General features: G+C 34.3%; 3 protein-coding genes and 2 non-coding genes across 6 annotated transcripts; 4 read left to right on the top strand and 1 right to left on the bottom strand.

Moving 5' to 3' along the window:
* Positions 1 to 3,948: 3,948 nt before the first annotated feature.
* LOC112000800 (acetylserotonin O-methyltransferase-like) lies at positions 3,949 to 5,742 on the top strand. The gene is made up of 2 exons (XM_024032967.2): positions 3,949 to 4,667; positions 5,243 to 5,742. Exons 1-2 carry the CDS (start codon positions 3,964 to 3,966, stop codon positions 5,574 to 5,576), a joined length of 1,038 nt encoding a protein of 345 aa, XP_023888735.2. The 5' UTR covers positions 3,949 to 3,963; the 3' UTR covers positions 5,577 to 5,742.
* A 246-nt stretch (positions 5,743 to 5,988) lies between these two features.
* On the top strand, positions 5,989 to 6,141 carry LOC112000824 (U4 spliceosomal RNA). The gene has a single exon (XR_010629955.1). It is a non-coding gene; the product is annotated as a U4 spliceosomal RNA (small nuclear RNA).
* Positions 6,142 to 11,433: 5,292 nt separating this feature from the next.
* On the top strand, positions 11,434 to 13,717 carry LOC112000803 (acetylserotonin O-methyltransferase). The gene is made up of 2 exons (XM_065775930.1): positions 11,434 to 12,277; positions 13,247 to 13,717. Exons 1-2 carry the CDS (start codon positions 11,519 to 11,521, stop codon positions 13,541 to 13,543), a joined length of 1,056 nt encoding a protein of 351 aa, XP_065632002.1. The 5' UTR covers positions 11,434 to 11,518; the 3' UTR covers positions 13,544 to 13,717.
* Positions 13,718 to 13,939: 222 nt separating this feature from the next.
* On the top strand, positions 13,940 to 14,092 carry LOC112000823 (U4 spliceosomal RNA). The gene has a single exon (XR_010629950.1). It is a non-coding gene; the product is annotated as a U4 spliceosomal RNA (small nuclear RNA).
* A 422-nt stretch (positions 14,093 to 14,514) lies between these two features.
* LOC112000802 (GPI mannosyltransferase 1) lies at positions 14,515 to 19,234 on the bottom strand. Of its 2 annotated transcripts, none has more exons than XM_024032969.2 (5): positions 19,035 to 19,234; positions 17,620 to 18,009; positions 17,349 to 17,531; positions 15,208 to 15,755; positions 14,515 to 15,028 (listed from the first exon to the last, which is right to left on the bottom strand). In XM_024032969.2, exons 2-5 carry the CDS (start codon positions 17,891 to 17,893, stop codon positions 14,717 to 14,719), a joined length of 1,317 nt encoding a protein of 438 aa, XP_023888737.2. In that variant the 5' UTR covers positions 17,894 to 18,009; positions 19,035 to 19,234; the 3' UTR covers positions 14,515 to 14,716. The 2 variants fall into 2 exon arrangements, with proteins under 2 accessions (XP_023888737.2, XP_023888738.2); XM_024032970.2 differs by having other exon boundaries at positions 17,620 to 17,898; positions 19,035 to 19,231.
* Positions 19,235 to 23,775: the final 4,541 nt, after the last annotated feature.

Here is a 23,775-nt window from a genome sequence, read left to right as displayed (position 1 = left end):
TATTTCACAGGGAAGGCAAATCACAAACTGAACATTTCACTATGTGAACATTTGAATTGAAATCATAATTCAAAATTACATTTCATGATCTGCACATTTGATTTAAACCCTATATTGTATCTTTAAATTCAAAAATACATTTCCCTTCTATAAAGCACTTAGCCCGAGGATTAAGCAAAAACATCATTGTCTAACACCAATACACGCTAGCTAGCAAGGTTATCACCTACGTCAGTAAAGCCTGGCTAGCTTTCAAATTAACCTTCATCCACAGTACGTACTCACTTTTAGGGTCTATTTAGTTGGTGTGAAAAAGTGAAAGAATAAAAAATTGTGAGAAGATAGACAAGTGGAAGGATTAAAAAGATTTTAATTTCTCTCTTTTTTGTTTGGTTGGGAGTGAAAAAGTAGAGGATAGAAAAAGTGAGCTTGTATAAATTTACTCATATTCTCTTGTTAAAAAATAATACATAATTAAAAAAAAAAGTGACAAGCATTATTAAAAAAAATTAAAAAAAAAAAAAAAAGCAATCACCCAAATTTATTAAATAATAAAAATTATGTCCCAAAAAAAATTCATGTCTAATTTTTTTTAAAAAGACAAAACATAACACCACGTACGGCCCAAGAAATCAAAAGATTAAAAAAAAATGTTCCCAGGAAGTGAAAATAATAATAATTATAATAATAATAATAATAATAAATGCCTTAAAAGGTCCAAACGCCTAGGAAAGCAGGTAAAAAAAAAAACCAAGGCAACTGGATGAAATTTGTGCAATGGGCAATTTCGTCATTTACCCATCAAACTCCTCTCACCATGTTTTCTCTTCATTTTGGAGAGACAAGTTTTGGGTTGGCCTAGGTGGAAAATTCCTGAGCTCCACCAAAAAATTTTCTCTCCCTCCCTCTTTACCAAACAACACTCTCTTATTTTTCATCCACCCTATTTCACCTTCCAACATACACACTATTAAGCTCCCTGTAATATAACTCCACGACATCATTAACTCCAAACTCCTTAAGAATATAACATATTTCAATATTAGTGTCAATTAATCAAATCTTCCTTATAAGACATGTCCACTTTCCCTCTTATAGAGCCCTTAGCCTAAGGGTCTTCAAGAAAGTTTCTACCCACCATACTGATGAAAAGAAAGAGACATCCTTCCATCCCTCTTCACGGCTTGCATTCAAATAATTTGTAAGACAAAACAACAAATCAACACATGTTTAACTTATGCATCAAACTAATATGCCAACTATCAAGACATGCACATGCCCAACACGTTTTAACATTATTATCTATGCATCACTTCTTCAACATCAACTTGATAATATAATATCTACATATTGGACCAGAACATGACAAAACACATGGGACCATACATAGCATTATAAAAACACATGGGACCATATATGATCAAATGTATTCTTTTGATGCAAGGACTTCTTTATACAAAAGAATTATAGACAACATCCCAATTATTATTAGTAAAAACAAGTTGCTTTAATTCCTTGTGTATTTAATTTTCCTAATTCTTTGCTGTTGGAGTTGGTAGACTTGTCATATTTGTGTTCCTCTCTCTCTCTCTCTCTCTCTCTCCAATCAAACGGATTGCTATTCTTTCTTTCTTTTTCTTTTTTCTTTTTTTTTACACAATGCAATGCACCATTCCATCTTGACCTTGACAGTTGACATAACTACATTTGTTGTCAATAAACTTAGGGTTAACGTTTAATTTTTTTACCTTAATATCAGGTTTTATTTGTTACACACTTACACCCCTAAATTGTAGGGTTTAAAATGTAATTTTTCTTTTAGCACAAACCAACTCAAGAATTTTTTATTCTATAGAAGGTTAGAGGTCTAAGTGTACATTTAAGTTAGATTAATAAGGATGGTATGAATATGTAATTAAAAGTGAGAATATTAGACTGAGTGTATGAGTTTACTTTTTTATAAAAATAAAAAATAAAAAAGGAGTATGGGGTTTTCATTTTAACTTACATAAATCCTAAATTCTAATCAAAGATATGTGTTTTCATGAACAGAGATAGTAAAAATCTTAAAACGGTATACCAATTAACTAATATTCAACTCATATCTTAATATTCAGTTCTCTTATCCAATCCATAGCACTGATAACAGTCATAGACTCATAGGTATGGTTCTAATCAAGACGCTAGTTTCCATTAATGGTTGAAAATTATCTAGCCTATGAGAATCCTACAAGGCTCCCAAAACCAAGCAGTTAACAAGAAAGAGAGTGGGGAGTGAATAAAACCTAGCCCATTCAGTAGCAACTTTTAATCTCTATATATTAAGAGGATTTGGAAAGTTAGCTATTACATTTTTTTTATTGTCAAAAATACCTCTAATTTAATTAATTTATCATTATTTCTAAAACATAAGAAATGGGTTTAAAGCAATAAATTGACAAAAAAAAAAACTACCTATGTTTATAAAACTACCATATATTCTATAAAACTTCTCATTACCCTATGTACATGTACACAACCAAAACTACCCCATATTTAAAAAAAAAAAAATAACCAAAAAAAAAAAAAAACAACAACAACAACAACAACATCATCCATTGCGAATTTTTTTAAAAGTCAAGGTTATTTATTTTGGATAAAATTAGTTAATCGAGCTTAATTTTGTTTTTAGTTTTACTAGTAATTTTTGTTGTTGAGCATTTTTTTTTTTTTTTGGACTTGTATATTTTGTTTTAGATTTTAGATCTATAAATTTTTTTATGATCACTAAAATGAGGAAAATACTAGAGCTGTAATTTTTTTATAAATTACTTATATAATAAGTGGTTACTGGTAAGTAAAAAAATTATGTAAGTGGTGTGCCCATATACGAACCAATAAAAATTTGCTACCAAAAAGGTTTGTAAAAATGTTATAAAAAAGTTTGTGAGTATAGCATTACTTTTAAAAGAATCAATGATATTGTTAAAAGAAAATAAAATGTAATTTTATAGAACAAAATTGCTAAAGTTAATACACACACACATTTATAAATATATAATTTTTTTTTCTTTAAATTTAGAGGGGGCCATTGCCCCCCTCGGTCCAAAGGTAGTTCCGCCCCTACTCAATGACTACTTTGTATGTAAGTCAAATCTCCTACTTGTACTACAAATCTATTAACTATAGTTAATGTATTGTTACTCTAGAGTTTAACTTATTATATACACCTATATTGGGTTCATTATAACACATGATTCGTACTTCACTCTTATTAATAAAGATGTAGGAGGATTTTCTCTGTGGACATAAATCGTTAGATTGAACCACGTAACCTCATGTTCTTATGTTACTCTATTTAGAGCTAATATTTAACAAACTATATGAAATTTTAGCCAAGTGGAAAATTGTATAAATATCAAGCAAGATAAGTATTAGATTGTCTCAAGCATCTTATAAGGTAAATATTAGTAGGTTCTTAAATTATCTACCTAAAAAAATTAACAGCTTCTAGTTTAATTCAACGTATAGTTTGTTCTCCTTGAATGAGAAACTTAAGATCAACTTGTGTACTCCAAAAAAATACTTATTTTTGTCTTAGTCTAATAATAATGAGCAACTATAAAGGACCATACATCAAAAGCTTAAATCCTACTGCATCTATAACACTAACAACATAATGCGCTAACATGAAAATCAATAAACGCATTCTTCACGCACTCTTTTTAATATGTGTGTGTGTGTATATATATATATATATATATAAAGCAATACCACTCCAAAACAGAGACCAATTCTTTGTTGAGGGATTACCACAAAAGACAATAAAAAATAGAAAAATAATGGTGAAAGGATCTCAGTGGTATATATCTTTATTCCTATTTTGCAACAGTTTTTTCTTTATATGTATATATATATATAGGAACCTTCAACCTGAAAGGTCTCCACACGGCTATAGGTAAAAGATTGCCTAAACTAAGAGAGATGGAAAAAACACAAAGGGAGGCAAAATGGAACGAGGAAGAACAAGCAGACGTGGATATCTGGAAATACATACTTGGGTTCACAGAAATGGCTGTAGTCAGGTGTGCCATTGAGCTTGGGATACCTGATACCATTGAAAGCCATGGAAGCCCTATGACACTCTCTGAGTTGTCATCAACTCTAGGATGTGCCCCTTCACCTCTCTACCGCATTATGAGGTTCCTAATGCACCGGGGAATATTCAAAGGGACACTCAATAGCCAAGGCTCCCCAGGCTATGCACAAACGCCTCTATCTCGTCGTTTGATCAAACATGGAGAACATAGCATGGCTGCTTTGATTTTGCTAGAGAGTAGCCCAGTGTTGTTGACACCGTGGCTTAGTCTAAGTGCACGTGTTCTAGACGATGATACTTCATCATTTGAGGTGGCACATGGTGAAGATATATGGAGCTATTCAGCTGCAAATCCTGCTCACGGCCAACCATTGTTTTGGAAGCTGTGGCATCATATGATCTTTGGATATGGCATGCATTTTTTGAGTTACCTGAGTCAAATAATGACATTAATGTATTCGAAAGATCTCCTATATTTTCTGAGCTCGAACAAGGACGTGCTCCTGCAGTTAATTACTCAATCAATGGCCATGAGTATACAATGGGATACTACCTTGCCGATGGCATATATCCGAAGTGGTCAACATTTGTTAAAATAATTCCATCTCCACGAGGACATAAGAAAAAATTATTTGCAAAAGCTCAAGAGGCGAATAGAAAGGATGTAGAGCGTGCATTTGGAGTGCTTCAAGCAAGATTCGCAATTGTGCGTGGGCCTGCAAGATTTTTCTATAGTGAAACGCTCCAAGACATCATGAAAGCATGCGTAATTAATATATATATATTTTTTTTTTTTTTGAGAAGCAGATAATATTGTTTATATTGCGTTGGACCATTGGTTAATGCATACACGATAGTTGAATTTAATTGGAAATACAAATAAATAAAATAAAAAATAATTATACCTAAGTTTTGCTCATTTACTTAGCTCATTTGCGTTTGGGATGCCACGTAAGAAAGAAAGCATGTAGTACTTAAACTAGCTGCGATATTTACTTTTAGTGGATACCATTACCTACTAGGTACGACTGTTATTGGAATTATGAAGCAAATTTTTTTATATATATAAAATTATTTGAAGCACACTAGATATATCTCTCGCAGCTCCTTGTATAGTAAAATTATTGATCAGAAAAGGTTTTTTATACTCTTAATGATGTTCAGCTCTTTCGATTATGAAACTGACCTCTGTGAATTGCAGTGGATTCTGCATGACTGGGGAGACAATGAGTGCATCCAAATCCTTAAAAAATGCAGAGAAGCTGTTCTGGAGAACAAAGGAAAGGTAATAATTGTTGATGCAGTGATTGAAGAAGCAGAAATAGATGAGCTAACCGATGTGAGGCTAGCACTAGACATGGCAATGATGGCTCATACCAATAAGGGCAAAGAGAGGACCTTGAAAGAATGGGGATTTGTTCTTGGGGAGGCTGGATTTAGTAGATACACAATGAAAACCATTCATGCTGTGCAATCAGTGATTGAGGCATTTCCATAATTTATATATTTAAGGAACATGGTGTTGTTGTTGTTGTTTAAGGAACATGCATGGATCTCTAATTTTATGTGGTAATATGTTGTAATGGCTACTACTAGAAGACAAGTTTGAGTTGATGTAGCTCGCTTGGTTTTAATTGCAATCTAATAATCTATGATTATGAAAATTTTCTGATTTTTGTTTCTGCATCTGAATTCAATCAGAACTAAAATTTTCAAATTGATTCATTGGTGAAAACTAACAAGTTGGTAGAGAAACACGTTTAGTTCATTAAGAAAATGCAATGAATAAAGGAGAAAGTGAAACCAAACATATATATGGTTGAAGCTGCTGTAGTCCCACATGGTTTGTGTATGACATACTAAGCTCTATTAGATAAATATAAAAATAGTGCAGAAGCAGATTGGTAAGTATCTTTGCGCTTGGGGCAATGACGCAGCTAGTGAGGTTCTAACTGAGGCGCGTCTATTGCTGGTTGAAAACTATTTCCAAACCCCCTCTTAGGCCTAGGTTCAGCCTTGGCCTTTGAGAATTTCTGGAAGGGCTCCCTTTTCTGGGTAAAGCCTTACAATTACTAATTCTCAAAACTTTTTGTCTCATCTCAAAACTTTCTGTCTCATTTAAAGTTTGTGTATTTGTAAATCCCGAACCCATAAAAATGAAACGCAAACACGGAAAAAAATGCTATCCAAGCTCACACCTAATTGCTAACCCTTTGTTTTAGCCTATTCCATTTGCCAGTACATGCGGTGTGAATATAAAACATAGCCCTTATTAATTGAAGTAACTTTTTACTGCCAAGAAGAAAAAAGCACATCAAATTTTTGAAAGAGATGTGGATAAATATAGAGGTAATGTTATAAATACAAATTTTTTTACTACTTATTATATAAAAAAAAAAATCATAATTAGTAACATATGTAAATATAGAAATTCATGATTAGTAACATAGGTAAAATTCATCATTGACACTGTTATTATTATGCATCATTCATAACAAGTCATATCAGGTTTTTGCATCTCTACACTTAATGATATAGAGAGGCCCACTTATCAAATAACATTATTAGCAATGCCAGGGTGGTGCCTACATCAATATTTTGTTGTTTATCAAGAGATATGATTGATTCATATGGATGGGGAGTAATAGGATTGTACATATTTTCAACACCAAAACTGGTCAATCAATTAGATTGAAAATGAATTTGGCGCTAAAGGACATTGCATGAAGCCCTAGGACGTGGCTTGGGAAAATTGACCAAGAGGTAAAACAAGTTGGCATGCTTTGTTTTCACCTTCGAAAATATTTTATGTTGTTTCATGGGCCTTTTACAAATGTTTGTTTGTAATTTGGGTTTCTTGTACTCTTCTTGTTTCACCATGACACCTAAAAATATTTTCTGTTTCCATAGAACAGCTGCTTCTTCTTTTTTCTTCTTTTTTTTTTTTTTTTGATAAGTTCTTTTTTTATTAAAAGATGAATTCATTCATTACTCCATTAAGAAGGAACGGGGAATGGGGGCCGGGGCTTCGGTTCTATCCCTATAGGAAGGGGTGGGGTATTTACTTAGTTGTATTTCTAACTGGTTTTAATATATATATATATATATATATATGAAGGGGGGGGAGGCGGGTGGAGGGGACGTTTTTTAAGTGAGAGGAAGAGAAAAATTCATATTAATTAAGTTTAGTTAGAAATAAACAGTTTTTAAAAATAAAGAGTAAATGAGTATGAAATATATTTTATTTCAGCTTTTTATACCATACATTATACTTTATGATGAAGATTATGATGCCTTTTTCTATTTGAGAGTCCTAGGCATTTGCCTCAAGGTTGAGCAGATGACAATCAAAACCATATCAATGTAATGATTGACATTTTTTAAGGGAGTTTAAGAGTGTGGTTACTGCCCTTGTCCACTCAAACCCTCATGCATGATGTGGAACTTCCTGAACAATTGTGGAGCTTGTCTCAACTCAAACCTACAACTTCTGATCTCACAAATGTGATGGATTACAAGAATTTATTACCACTAAACTGCGCCTTTAGGTGGTAATGTAATGATTGACCTAGTGACGTGGATTTTATGACTAGGATTAATGGGTTTTTGTAACTTGTGGCATGTTATTTTGAAGCTGGTCAACTAAAATCCGTAATGTACCTTTCACAATTATTTGCAATGCAATAAATGTTATTCACCTTTTAGTTGGCTTTGGCATACTGTTGTAGTTGTGATATCAGATACTAAAAGGCATCTTGATACAACTTGAAATTAAAAGCTTCTGTTAGCTGCTCTTACATTAGGTGGATAATTATTTGATAGAACACCACAAAGCAACATATTTTACAGGGAATGCAAATCACAAATTGCACATTTCACTATCTGAACATTTGAATTGAAATCATAATTCAAAGTTACATTTCACAATCTGCACATTTGATTTAAACCCTATTTTGTATCTTTAAATTCAAAAATACATTTTTAAAAGTCACATCTAGCTGGCATGGAACTACAGAGGATTAAGTAAAAACCAACATCATTGTCTAACACAACACGCTAGCTTTCTTATCACCTACTTAGAGGTCTAAGTATATATTTAAGTTAGATTAATAAGGGTGGTATGGATATGTTATTAGACGAGAATATTAGACTGAGTGTATGGGTTTATACTTTTTTTTAAAAGAATATGGGTTTACATTTTAAATTATGTAGGTCCTAACTTCTAATCATAGATATGTGTTCATGAGCAAATATAGTAAAAATCTTAAAACGATACACCAGTTAACAAGATTGAGAGTGAGTAGTGAGTAAAACATAGCTTATTCAGTAGCAACTTTTAATAGTCCATTACCAGCTATTAATTAAAGGGGTAAAAATAAATTAAAAAAGAAAAACATGATGTACTTTTAAAGGTGGTGTACCACTCATACTTTTTAATAAATAATATACCATCCATACCAGTAGATGCAAAATTGTATATAATAAAAAAAAGTCATCACTTTTACACATTTTGTCTCAAAAATGCTCCACATTAGTGCTTCTAAAAATGTGTAAAGATGTGTATATTTATTCGCGAGCTACGGTAACTGTGTATATTTACACGATTACTCTAGCTTGTCCATATATTATTTTATTAATTTCACGTTCGCACCTTTTTTTTTTCTCTCTATTCTCCGTGCACAACGAACTTAGTAATTTCTCCTCTCCTCATCTTCTTTTTCCTCAGATGCTCACAAACACACCCACACACAAAACACATCCACACAGACAAATTAACACAGAGATACACAAACACACTCACACACAAACAAACCCACACGGACAAACCAACAAAGAGACAGATCGGTGCTTGATCGGAACGATTGGTGCTTGTGGAATGATCGGTGCTTGACTGGAACGATCGGAGCTCGTGGGTCTTGCCTAATCAGAGCTAGGGAGATTTGAACGAGCTTGATCGATGCTTGACCGAGTTTGATCAAAGAGTTGATCTGTGTTCAAGAGTGTGATTGGAGAGTTGATCTATGTTCAAGAGTTTGATCGGTGCTTGACCGGTTTAATCTGTGTTCGAGAGTTTCGCTAAGAATAAAGCATGGCTTGATCAGTGCTTGACCGAGTTTGATCGGAGAGTTTGATTAGTGCTTGACCAAGCTAGGGAGAGTTGATCTGTGTTTGGAAATGGGTATAGAGATGGTTAGAGAGATGGGTATAGAGAGAGAGCAACAAATCAGAAAAATTGGTAGAGAGAGAGAGAGAGAGAGTGCGTGTATGTAAAGGGGGTAGTTGAGAGAAATAATTAAATAAAATTAGAAAATTGATTATTTAAATAAAAGAGGTGATAGAATAGATAAACTGATGTGGGTGTTTTGTAAAAATGGATGTGTAAAATAGAAAAAGTAGGTTTTTAGTATAAAAGTGAATGTGTAAAATATACTAACTGATGTGGTTGCTCTTACCACACAAAAAAAAAAAAAAAATATGGAACATATTTGCCACGTCATTGGTAGAAATTTCCAAATGTACTTTATTGTATTTTACTTATTTTTGTCGTGTTGATTATTTAATATTTTTTCCATTTTGGTAATTTCCAAATGCATCTGTTGAGTCCTGTAGTTTTATGGTCCAATTGCATATTATTATAAGTTACTGGCCGACAAAAGATGATTGAGGGTCAGTAAAACTGAAAATCGACTAATTAATATTCTATCTGATAAATATCATGCATTTGGTGTTTGATACTATCCATATTTGACTAAAGGATTTGGAATCAGTAAACAAACAATAAAAATGTTAGGCATAATACATATACATGTTTTACATGAACACATACCTTTGCATTAGCCAAAGAAACAATAGCACAAAGGTTCTGAACAATTATGCAGCCCTGGACATCACGATGCCTATTGGAGCCAAATGTGGGGCTGCTATATTGATTAATCTAGATAGTTTAATCACTACTTGATTCATCGAGTTACAAAACAGTTACAATTACAAAACTAGGTTAAGAGGTATGTTAGCTCAATAGAATAAGTTGAGCAATATTCTTACTTTGTGTGCAAGTCAGTTCTCTTACTTGTACTCCAAATAAAATAAAATCAAGTAAAATCATTAGCTTCTAGTTTAATTCAATTAATATAGTTTGTTCTCCTTGAATAAGAAACTTAATAACAACTCACATACACTAAAAGGATACATATTATTGTCTTAGTCTGATAATAATAGATAATTATTATTGATCATTCATTAAAAGCTTAAATCCTATTTTACCTATAAAACTAACTACATTATGTGTTAATATGAAAATCGATAAACACATTCTTCATTCATACTTTTTAAAATATATATAAATAAAGCAATACCACTCCAAAATATTAGAGACCAATTCTTTGTCGAGGGATTACCACAGGCGGCAATAAAAAATTTAAAAATGACGGTGAAAGGATCTCAGTGGTATCTTTATTCAGATTTTGCAATACCACTCCAAAATAGAGACCTGTTAAGGGATTACCATAAAAGGCAATAAAATATAAAAAAGTAATGGTGAAAGGATCTTAGTGGTATATTTTTATTCCTATTTTGCAACAGTTCTTTCTTTTCTTTTCTTTTCTTTTTTGAGCATACCGTTCTTTCTTTATATGTATATATATAGGAACCTTCGATCTGAAAGGTCTCAACACAGCTGTAAGTAAAAGATTGCTGAGACTGAGAGAGATGGAAAAAACACAAAGGGAGGCAAAATGGAACGAGGAAGAACAAGCAGAAGTGGATATCTGGAAATACATACTTGGGTTCACAGAAATGGCTGTAGTCAGGTGTGCCATTGAGCTTGGGATAGCTGATGCCATTGAAAGCCATGGAAGCCCCATGACACTCTCTGAGTTGTCAAAAAAAGGCAGGTTGTTGAAATAGTTGGAAAGAAATTGAAAAAAAAAAAATTGGCAGGTTGTTGAAATAGTTAGAAAGAAATTGAAAAAAAAAATTGACAGGTTGTTGAGGATAGTTGGAATAGATGAATTTGAAAAAGAAGAATAGTTGAATTTGAAAGAAAAAAATGATAGTTGGAAAAGTAATAATAAAGAAAGATTAAAAAAAATAATATTTTAATAAAAGGATGAGATATAGAGTTTTGAGATGTTTGGTGTATTGTAAAATGGCATGGTATAATTGATAAAGTAATTTTTTGAGATGGTAAAATAAGATGAGATATAGCATCTGGATGTGGATGCTCTTAAGGGATTACCACAAAAAGCAATAAAATATAAAAAAGTAATGGTGAAAGGATCTTAGTGGTATATTCTTATTCCTATTTTGCAACAGTTCTTTCTTTTCTTTTCTTTTCTTTTTTGAGCATACCGTTCTTTCTTTATATGTATACATATAGGAACCTTCGATCTGAAAGGTCTCAACACAGCTGTAAGTAAAAGATTGCTGAAACTGAGAGAGATGGAAAAAACACAAAGGGAGGCAAAATGGAACGAGGAAGAACAAGCAGAAGTGGATATCTGGAAATACATACTTGGGTTCACAGAAATGGCTGTAGTCAGGTGTGCCATTGAGCTTGGGATACCTGATGCCATTGAAAGCCATGGAAGCCCCATGACACTCTCTGAGTTGTCATCAACTCTAGGATGTGCCCCTTCACCTCTCTACCGCACTATGAGGTTCCTAATGCACCGGGGAATATTCAAAGGGACACTCAATAGCCAAGGCTCCCCAGGCTATGCACAAACACCTCTATCTCGTCGTTTGATGAAACATGGAGAGCATAGCATGGCTGCTTTGATTTTGCTAGAGAGTAGCCCAGTGTTGTTAACACCGTGGCTTAGTCTAAGTGCACGGGTTCTAGAGGATGATACTTCATCATTTGAGGTGGCACATGGTGAAGATATATGGAGCTATTCAGCTGCAAATCCTGCTCACGGCCAACTTATCAATGAAGCAATGGCTTGCGATGCCAGGGTGTTAGTGCCTGCAATGATTCACGGCTGCCCTGAGGTGTTTGATGGGCTTGGCAGTTTGGTCGATGTGGGTGGTGGCAATGGAACAACTTTGAAGTTGTTGGTTAAGGCATTTCCATGGCTTCGAGGCATCAACTTTGATCAACCTCATGTTGTATCTGTTGCAGGAGTGATCAGCGGAGTTGAAAATGTTGGGGGCGACATGTTTGAAAGTGTTCCAAAGGCTGATGCTGCTTTCCTGAAGGTAGGGTCCAAAAAGAAAATATTATCTTTAACGGTAAAACTTAAGTATCCTTCCTGAGGGCTTATACTAGTTTCTCAATAAATTTAACGATGTGGTTGGATTAACTAATGAATCTCATAGTTGAATTTACTGTCCTTGAATGAAGATAATATATATATTTTTTTTTTTTTTGAGAAGCAGATAATAAAGTTTGGTCGATGTGGGTGGGGGCAATGGAACAACTTTGAAGGTGTTGGTTAAGGCATTTCCATGGCTTCGAGGCATCAACTTTGATCAACCTCATGTTGTATCTGTTGCACCAGTGATCAGCGGAGTTGAAAATGTTGGGGGTGACATGTTTGAAAGTGTTCCAAAGGCTGATGCTGCTTTCCTGAAAGTAAGTATGGTCCAAATATATATATATATATATATATTATCTTTAACAGGTAAAATTTAGGTACAATTCTTTATATCTTATGCCTTAAAGTTTCTCAATAAATTCAACTACCTGATTGGATTAACCAATGAATCACACAATTAAATTTATTGTCCTTGATAATATTGCTTTTGTTGCATTGTACCATTGGTCAATGCATGCACGATAGTTGAATTTAATTGGAGATAAATAAAAAATAACTATACCTAAGTTTTTGGTCCTTTATTATGTAGCTCACTTGTGTGTATGATGCCACTTAAGAAAGAAAGCACGTAGTTAAACAACCTGCAATATTTTACTAAAATATTTCATACTTGGTCTTCAAAAAGTTTCAATCCTTTCAAGCTTCAAATTAAGGATATACCATTAGCTACTAGGTAAGACTGTTATTGGAATCTTGAAGCACATTTTTTTAATATATATAATTATTTGAAGCACACCAGATATACCTTTGGCCACTCCTTGTAAAGTAAAATTATTGATCAGAAAAGGTTTTTATACTCTTAATGATGTTCAGATCTTTTGCTTAAGCAATTTACCTCTGTGAATTGCAGTGGATTCTGCATGATTGGGGAGACAATGATTGCATCCAAATCCTTAAAAAATGCAGAGAGGCTGTTCTGGAGAACAAAGGAAAGGTAATAATTGTTGATGCTGTGATTGAAGAAGCAGAAATAGATAAGCTAACCGATGTGAGGCTAGCACTAGACATGGCGATGATGACTCATACCAGTAAGGGCAAAGAGAGGACATTGAAAGAATGGGGATTTGTTCTTGGGGAGGCTGGATTTAGTAGATACACACTGAAAACCATTCATGCTGTGCAATCAGTAATTGAGGCATTTCCATAATTTATATATTTAAGTTAAGGAACATGGTGTTGTTGTTTAAGGAACGTGGATCTCTAATCTTAAGTGGTAATAAATGTTGTAATGGCTACTACTAGAAGACCGGTTTGAGTTGATATAGCTCGCTTGGTTTTAGTTGAAATCTATGATTATGAAAATTTTATGCATTTTGTTTCTGTGTCTGAATTCAATAAGAACTAAAATCTCATATTGATTCACTGGTGAAAACTAACAAGTTGGTGGAGAAACACGTTTTGTTCATTAAGAAAATGCAATGAATAAAGGAGAAAGTGAAACCAAACATATGGTTGAAGCTGCAGTAGTCCCACATGGTTTGTGTATGACATACTGAGCTCTATTAGATAAACATATAAATAGAGCAAAACAACTTTGCTAAGTATCTTTGCGCTTGGGGCAATGACGCAGCTAGTGAGGTTCTAACCGAGGCGCGTCTATTGCTGGTTGAAAACTATTTCCAAACCCCCTCTTAGGCCTGGGTTCAGCCCTGGCCTTTGAGAATTTCTGGAAGGGCTCCCATTTTTGGGTAAAGCCCTACAATTAGTAGTCCAAATTATTTTATTAGACAGTGTATATATGTTCAAAAACTTTTCTTTTCTTTTTTTAATTCGTAAGGGTTTTAAACAGTTCTAATTAGGTTGATTGAACAACACTAGAGATTTGGATTATAGTGATTGAGCATAAAAGTTAAGATGTGATCACCTCACTTAACTCTAGAAAATAGTGTAATTTATAACTCAACTCTAAAAAATAGTGAAAATCCAACTATATAACTCAACTAGAAAAACCAACTAGAAAAAAAAATTGTGTAATAATTCAAGGAATTGAGTTTTTTAAATTGAAATGGTGTGATTTTTAATTCAGCCTTCTTTATTTATTAAAAAAATTATCCTTGAAATAAGCACTACAAATTACATCGATTTTGACTGAAAAGAAAACATCAATGTTGACAGAGGTTAAAGAGAGGAAATTCTCAGTTAGATGCATGTAATGGGCGATAAACGAACGAAATGTATTCTTACATTATAGAAAGGTTACATACTGTTATTCTAAAACTGGAAAAAAGTAACAGCTGCACCATCAAATTTTCCAATACAGAGTGGGAAAAAAAGTATGATAGACAAACATGAAGAGCAATCAATAAAGTTACTTGTTCCATCATTGTAATTTCCTTGCACCCTTTGAAGTGTTTTCTAACCCGATGAAAACCGGAGAGCATCGATGATGCCGGATGACTGCTGTAAGAACATAGGTGTTTGCAGCTAAGAAAAAAATGCTTGCCATCCACAGTTGAAGGAAGACATTCTTTCCCCTGAATTCGAGCATATAACCCCACATCAACCAATGAAGTTGAGCACCCATCCACACTAATATGCAGGAAAGACCTTTCCATCTTAACTTCATTTGGCTCCATGGAAGTATTATAGGCAAAAGACAGAAAAACCACACAAAATATTGTGCAGTGATTACCTGTCAAAATTGGGCAGGAGGATTAGATTCTCTCATAATTTTAATACCTCTTATTGACCACATATCCCAAGTTGTACACAAACATCAGAAGCAGGGTTGTCTAAGATATTATTCAAAAAGTTATCAAGATGACAATGAAAATGCCAAGAAAAGGAAATAAAATGATTAGGCATACAAACCTTGTTGAAAGCCACAAATGCAACCGTCTGCAAAAACCAGCAAAATGGGAGGTCTTGTGCAAAACTCAGAACAAGAATGAACTGCACTATGAATTGAGGCAAAAACGAAATGAGCTTCTTCACCACCAAGATTTCATTCTCCAGCTGAAGGTATATATGATAAAAATAAATGGAGAAGTTGTGCCTTGGATCCGTACGGGTAAGATGATATAGCAATGCCTCATGCAAGAAGTCCCACCCATAAAGGCAAAAGAAAAGAGCAGTACAAAATAAGAAAACAGCCCCAGAAACGAAACCAAAAAGTATTCTCTCTTTTGTTAATGCCGTTCTCAAAGTAGACCATGGATGGAACAAAGCAGCCAGTCTTGTAATACAATTGCTTCGAGGAGATTCTTGTTCAGTGCGGCCCCAATTTTGAAGAGCAGGCTTCCGACCATATCGGAAGACATATGGATCAAGAATCAGAAGAATAGAAAGAACATAGATTATAGGGTAGATTCTAAAGTGGACAAGAAGCCCATACCAAAATGCAGCTTGCAACACACGACCTGTTGTGCAGAAAGTTTACAATATAAGGTTAGAAACAAATACAAAATATAAATGATAAAAATAAGGTTATATATATACGTGTGTGTGTGTGTGTGTGTGAGAGAGAGAGAGACTGGTAAAAAACCATTGCACACAATCATTTCCCACTATCTTAACTAGATCTAATGTCCTACTTGGCTACTCCTTAATAAAAATTGATGTTCACTGGACACAGAAGGGGAATTTCGTTTGTATAAATAGTGTTTCCGCTTTTATTACCACCGGCCACCACATAACAAACTGTTTCAGAAAACAAACCAAATCCTTGCACATCTCATCAAACTAGTTCTCCTTTTAGCTTTTACAACAAAGTGTACATATTTAGAATACAGCATTCAATTACACTTATACCTATAAGCCTTACAAGGACCACAGATTGAGAAGTCCAAATCGGAAGGTCCCAGATTGCTGAAGCAATCGAATAACGTATATTAAAAGAATAACCTACAATAATCTCCAAGATGCTGCAATGGTTTTAGAGCCCAGCCTAGTAACTTCAAAACAAAAGAAAACTGAGATGGTGTTGATATCGTCAAACACAACAGAAAATGTAAAAGAAAAGGTGACTTTTTACATTCTAGACTTCTCACCAGAAAATAAATTTCAAAGAACCCTCAACTATCTTATAGTCTTGTCTCCTTGACCATACGGAATTGTCAAAAAAAATACAGTCAAATAAACAAAAAATTGGATCAATCAGAAGATGTAAGTCAATAAGTTTAACACTATAACCAATAGCTCAAAACCAGCAGTTATTGTTGCTGTAATATTCCATCTTCAGAAACATTTCAATGATTTGATGGTCAAAGCTAAAGATAACTTGCACTTAACATAAAAAGCTAGGACTATAGACCCCTAAGATAATGTTCAACAATAAGGCAGTTAATTTATATTATCAAAATAACAAATTCCCATTTAGAGCCAAAAATTATCAAAAAGCAACATTTCTCTATTATCCTCACTATATACGGTAAAATTTATAATAATCCAACAAAAAAAAGGGCTTAATTGCAGAATAGACTAAGTACAAGAACCTTGACATGAAAATTTCTAGTGCTCATGAACTAATAATGCCTAGAGCATTATAAGAAAATGTTAAATTCATGAATACATTATGAAAATCCAAGGAACTGTTTTTAACCCTTGTGATATAGATAACCAGCATAAAAATCAAACATACACCTTCCAATGAATTATCAAATGGTCAAACATCTCTTTGGTACCCTAACTGTTTTCCTGATTAGAATAATATTAAATGGTTAAACGCTTCTTTTATTAACAACTTAAGCTTTTGGGAAAAGCAGTAATTTATCATTAAATCATAACAGGTGATCTTAAGTTCAAAAAGTGTCTCCACTCTACCTCCAAACCCGTAGTTTATCATTCTCAATGGCCTGAGAGTTTAGTGTGTGAATGAGTTTGTACAAAAATGTCAATCAACTTAATCTAGCAAGTTTATGCTATAAAACAATACAAAGTCTATCAGGTTCAAAGCTAACATGATAGAAATATGCAATGAGCAACAGGAAATGAAAAAAAGAAAAAGCTTACACCATTCATGAGGCATAAGAGGACCCAAAGAACCATAGCACAAACAACAGGCTCACAATTCCCACGAGTCCCAATTGTAAAAGTAAACGGATTGAACAGCCAGACCATTACAGAACTAACACAAAATTTTTCTGGGACCCCACGTAGCTTCAAAATACTCCTTATAAAATACCCCACAAGCAAATCTGCAATTTCCAAACAAACCCAGATCACAAAAAAAAATGCAAAATTTACAGTCAAACTCAAAAAAAGGTAGCAACTTTAACACCATACCTGAAGCTGAGAAGAGAAACTTGCCCCAAGATCGATGGAAAATCGAATTGGGTATGAGCAAAAAAGCTAGTAAAGGTGAGTATCTGTATGTGGATCTAAGATAAGGGGATTTGCCAGAGGCCATTAGAGAAGCAGCATCGGAGAAAACAAGGTAATCAATGTCAGTGTACCTGACTTCCATGTGGGTGTCTTGCCATTCACCGTATATGATTAAGAATACTCTGAAAACGGCTGATAGTACGAGGAGAGAGCGAAAGTTCATGGTGGTGAACATTGGTTCTGCAAGTTGAAGCAGCAGAGGAAAGAAACTGTTTATTACGTTATGGCTTAGAGCATAGCATAGAAGTATTTTGAGATGTTCCCAAAAGTTGTGAGTCAATATCTATATCCCTGTTCATGATACCCGTGCAATATGTTAGGTCTCGTTGTGACTCCATAAAATTAGAAACAGCAATATATACTTCCAAGCAAACAGAAAGTAAAGACCAATACTGTATAAATTAGAAAAAAAAAATATAAACTTCCCTGCACACAGAAAATTCCCAAACTAACATTTATATCAAAACTTAAAATACTTAGAAGTATAACAATAGAAAATGATTATGATTCGTCTGGTTGGCAGGAAATCACTTTCAATGTATCGCATGCACAGAAATACGAAATGTGAAATCTGAAATCAGCCACCATGATAAATGAAAATTTTAAAACAACTCAAAACTCCTGATAGTTGTAAAGCCCTCACACTCTTAGTTTCCTATTTATATGCAAGAACTATGGAATTTCATGATATGAATAAGAGAAAGTTTGGTCCAAAGAGGGGCTAACTTAATTACAGCAACATATGATAATGTTAGGGGAAGAGTTTCATTGAGATTTGTTTACTTTAAGTCATACACTTGCTTGCATTAATCCTGAACCTTCTCAACTACCCTGACCCCTTGCAATCAAAAGGCATTCCTTAAAATTGAGTATATAACCATAAAACTTTTAAACTGAGTGCCTAATAAATTTCCCCTTTACCCGCATTTTCTCAGCAGCCAACCAAAATGTTTAAACTAACTAAACATTTTGATAAAACCCCAGCCAAAAAAGTTCAAACACCGAATTTCCCCCAACACACCCATTTGATTCACATGCAACTAAGTGACTTAAAGCCTCACAAACTGCATAAACGAAGAGAACACAACCAAATCACAAGGATCCCATCACAGAACAGAGTGATACCAGAACAGAGTGAACAAACAAACCACACCATTTTAATCACGAATTTAAAAATACCCAAATCACTACTCAAAATCTCAGACACCACAAACCACATATCTTAACTCGTAAGTCTTAACCACAAATCATATCGCAAAAATCATTATAAAAAATAAAAAATAAAAATAAAAAAGAGAGAAAGAATAGAGTGATACCTGAGATCGGCGGAAAAGCAAAGCAATGGGCTGAGGAAGGCAGCGGCGGATTCGACAGAGATGAGCTGCGCTTCAAAGTGGGTGAGGAGGATGAGAGTTTGAGCGCTGTCTGTGAGAGCTGAGAACTGAGAGCTTGAGAAGAGAAGAAAGAAAAGAAATAGAAAGCTGAGAGCTGATGAAAAAGAATTAAATAAAGAAAGAGAAGAAATATTAATTTATGTTATGGCTTGTGGGGGTACAGGGTTCAAGGAAAGCGAAGTTGGGTCTAGCAGAGAAATTAGACCATATGGACTTACACACAAGTTGAGCAATGTATTGGGTTTTTACTGTTTACAATACAAATTGTGGGCATTGCAATACTGTTGTGGTCACAAACTGGCCCATGAAATAGAAAAAATTTGTGTTTGATGTGTGGTGGGAAAATGGAGGTCAAATTGGCCCATAGAGTAATCTCAAATGGTTGCCCCAATGGTATTCAAGGCATGAAGAGATGTACGAGATCCTAAGTTCAAAACTTTTAATCAGTAATTTGGAGCTACTCAAAGGATTTCTTTTTGCAATTACCCAATATGTATCAAACGAAGAAACTATACACGTTCAGAGGATTTGTTAGATTCTAAAAGAATTCTAAAAATCCTTGCAAGAAGAAGGAAGAAAAAAATTTTGGCCAAAAGACCATAAATATATGGTAGGGAAAGTGGCTTGAGCATATAGAGATTGAGACGATGGGTTCTAATTTATCCTTTTTTTATTATTATTAAAAATGTAAAACAAGTGCAAAAGACCCAAGAGACCAAGCCCAAATTCTGAATAGAGAAGGGAAAGGCCCCCAAATATTACAAGCAGCCCTGATTGCTAGACTGTGAGGAAAAAAATTAGTAGAATCACGTCATGTTTAAAACAAAATGTCTATGCCCATTAATTTGCTTAGGTAAAAGTTACTATCACAGCCATATGCCATCGAACTAATTCATTACTGATATAACGGAGAAGAAGAAGAAAAATGTCCATTACTCGTGTAAGAGCCAATGAAGAAAAATGAGCTATTATGGATTTTTCTTTTTCTTCTTCTAATAATAATAAGTGTACGGCACAATATTTTCCATAGCTTTTTACACAACTTTTGATATGGTTAATTGTGATTAGTGTATAAGAAAAATGGTATTAATAATAGACCCAAATGAAATGGATATTTCCCTAAAAAATAAAATCTATTTTATTCAAATCACAACAATTCAAGTCAATAGTTATTAAAATTTTATAATTTAAAAAAAAAAAAAGTTATATCCCTAACATTACTCTTCTTCAAAATATATATATATATATATATATATATATATATTTAAATATATTTAAGAACAAATTGCAAATTACTTGGTGCAATTTTGATTTTATCCCCTTAAAATTTCAAAATAGCTATTATTGCTATCGAATAAAAAGACTTTATTAGTCAAAACATGGAGGGACAACTAGATATTTTATCTCAATCTTTGCCATGAAGACAATATTAGAGATATAAACAGAAAAATTATAATCCTTTTCATATCATTTTCATATTGATTAATTGTTGATACTAAATTTTATTATACACCAATCAAACTAAGCTTTGTTTGTAATTGTGAAAAAATTTGTTCCATTCATTTTAGTGAAAAACATTTTTTGAAAAATCTTATTTGAAAAAATAACTTATTTTCTTATGTGTTGTTACCATCCTTTAAATGAGCAAGAATACCTTATTCTTCTTTTTTTCTTCTGTTTTGCTTGTACACTAAATCATTAATGATTTTTATAAATCTAAATAATTGTATGAACAAAAACTTTCATTCTAAAAACAAATCCTATATGAGAAATAATTTATATTTTTCTTTTAAACATTTAGGAGTCTCAAATGGAAAACAAATCCCAAATTTGGAATATTCAAAATAAAATTTTCAAAGAAAAACAAATGATTTAAATAAAAATCATTCTTTTGAAAGGAAAAAATGTCAAATACCAGAAAAAAAAACTAAAAAAACAAAACAAAACAAAACAAAACGATAAATAAAAACTTCTTTTTTAATGAGTCAAAACAAAAACATTTTCTTGAAAATGAACATTCATGATTCATGTCACTAATTTATTAGAGGATAGATACATTACTAGGTAGAAAGATCTGACCCCCTCTTTATTTACAAGAAGAGGCCCAATGAGTCACATGACTCACATTATTTTTGTTGTTGTTGTTGTTGTTGTTGGTTTTTTTTTTTTTTTTTTTGAGAAATATTTACAACATGCTGCTAACCCCACAACTCAAACCCTTTCCTCCCTAAACCCCTCAAGAACTTTGTGCATAATAGAACATGATTCACATTATCATTAATTATGTTTAGCAAAAAAAACATTATTATTAATTATGTCATTCATTATGTGCAGCATTATTTGACATCCTCCTAGGCTTGTCTAGTGTAGGACCTTTTTTTTTTATGGGATAGTATAGTGAGAGGACTTATTATACCACTGTGGGGCCTAAGAATCCGACGATTCCAGCCCACTTTATATTAAGCCCAAGGCCCACACCGAGGATGAAGAATCGTCCGAGTATGAGCGTAGAAAGCCCAAGTGGCCAAGGAAGGGCAGCACGCCACCAAAGGCGGCCTTCCTACACACCCCAAGAAAAAGACAAGTATGATGAACCATCTATGGAAGCATGATGGAGGAGCAATTCAAGGAGGAACTGTCACCTTCACATTAAATGCGCACAACTAACGTTCTGACCGCATTAATAGAGAAATGACCTCTGAACAGTGCTGCCTTAGTTGCTGCAACTCACAGGAGGTTTGGTAAGATGGTTGATGGGACGGGTGATTAGATAGAGGCTTAGATGATTAACAGGTGGAAGGAAAATATCGTCTAAGGAGGACTATATAATAGGAAAAACAGATCCTAAAGAGGATTCATGTAACCATCCTCATTCAAGAATTATTACAAAGCTCCTCGGATTGTGCCAAGGACAAACTTTCTTAGATAATCTCAGTTCGTCTATGTTTGATGGTGGTGAAAATCATATTGACCTTTGTCCATGCACTAAGGCATAGTTCTTAAACTCATTCTCTACAAATTCATTGTATTGGGCTCGTTGGATCTGAATTTACTTGTCCCTTAGAAGAAGTGCTCAGATCTAGTCCTTACAATTGGCGCCATCTGTGGGGAGAACTTGTGCATTAGTAAGTGCAACGGTCAACCATGGTAAGATCGAGCTCCAGCAGTAAGGGTCCCTGAAGAAGGTCATTTTAGCAGTCCCCTCAAGTATACACTTCGAGGTACTGACCGCGTGGAGAGGATTACTAAATGGGGTGCAGTCCTGGGGCTTCTGACATCAAGTATACACCCCATGCCTCTAACAAAGGGCTAGTTCTTGCAGGTCTGGTAGCCCAGAAGGAATATGTTGATATCCTAGAACCTTTTGATGCAGTTAAATCGAACCTTAGTCAAGCCGAGTCCTCGGACCTCTAACTTCGAAAAGATCAACGCACGGTGGCAATGTTCTTTGACGATTGCGCAACCAGCAGTATAGAGCACATGGTTATGATCCTGATTGTTCCTACGTTGTTAGCCTACTTAAAGTTAGCAGTTGAGTGCTGCTGTCAATTTCGTTAAAGTTGAGAAGACAATTTTTCATTACCGTCAACAACACCAATTCCAAGTCCCATTGGAGGGAAAAACAACAACACACTCACTCATGAAATAATTGTTGCAGAGAATTAAAAGATTCAGAAAGTAAAGCAAGTAAAAAGTACAGCCTTTTAATTAAATAAAGGAAAAGTACATCATACACCAAATGGCTTAGGCAGGCTTGTTCTAAAGCTAACTACAGAAACAGAGGTTTAGGCAGGCTTGATCTAAAGCTAACTATAAAAAGAGAGGCTGAGGCAGGCTTGTTTTAAGGCTACCAACAACAATTGAGCCAGTATGGATGGTACCGGTGATGAGAAAGGAAAAGAAGCAGAAGCGCCTGATGGCCCCATCCCAAGATGCTCCCTTGATTCTCTCCCCATTTCATGATAATTAAGCATTAGAGACAGCAACATCTGGGCATCAACCGTTCTGCAATCTCACAAACCTCCATTGGCGAGTAAACTAGACGCGAATCGCTACCAGCTTGAAGGGTAGGCAAAGACGCATATTGGAGAAAAATGTTATATTTCTCACGAACCTTTCTCCTAACCGCAAAATGTCTTACCATCAAGGTGAGACCCAAATTTTGTCACACCGAAAGTCTGATGCGATTCACGCCCGCTTCGGCTTTCGGTTGAAGAAGGAGGGGTCTTCTTCCTCGCTCGGTTGAAAGGTAGGAACACCTTTGGCCTCCGCTTCCTTCGCCTCAACTGCGTCATCCAGGATCTAGGCGAAATTCTTGGTTCCTGAGAAGGGCTTGGCTTCCTTGCCCTCGCCCTTACCCACGGCCACCCCATTTCCCTAGGCCTCAATCACAATCTTGGTAAAGTTCTTGGAAATGCCTAGAGGGTTGAGAACTTAAAGTTCCTGTTAGACTCAAGGACTTGTAAAATGTGAGAGAAAAATTCCCCCAGAGCACCTTATATAGAAGGCGAAGGCTGGTGGAAATTAATCCGCATGGAATTCGAAGGAAGAATTGCAAGCGATATTAANAAAAAAAAAAAAAACACAAAAACAAAAATTCTCACATAAAAACACCGTATGTTTCCATGAATCCAAAACAACAACAACTATATTTATTAATCTC

This window comes from Quercus suber, unplaced genomic scaffold, assembly GCF_002906115.3.
Source record: "Quercus suber isolate HL8 unplaced genomic scaffold, Cork oak 2.0 scaffold_122, whole genome shotgun sequence".
Taxonomy (NCBI): Eukaryota; Viridiplantae; Streptophyta; class Magnoliopsida; order Fagales; family Fagaceae; genus Quercus; species Quercus suber.
This window is presented reverse-complemented; position numbering and strand designations above follow the sequence as displayed.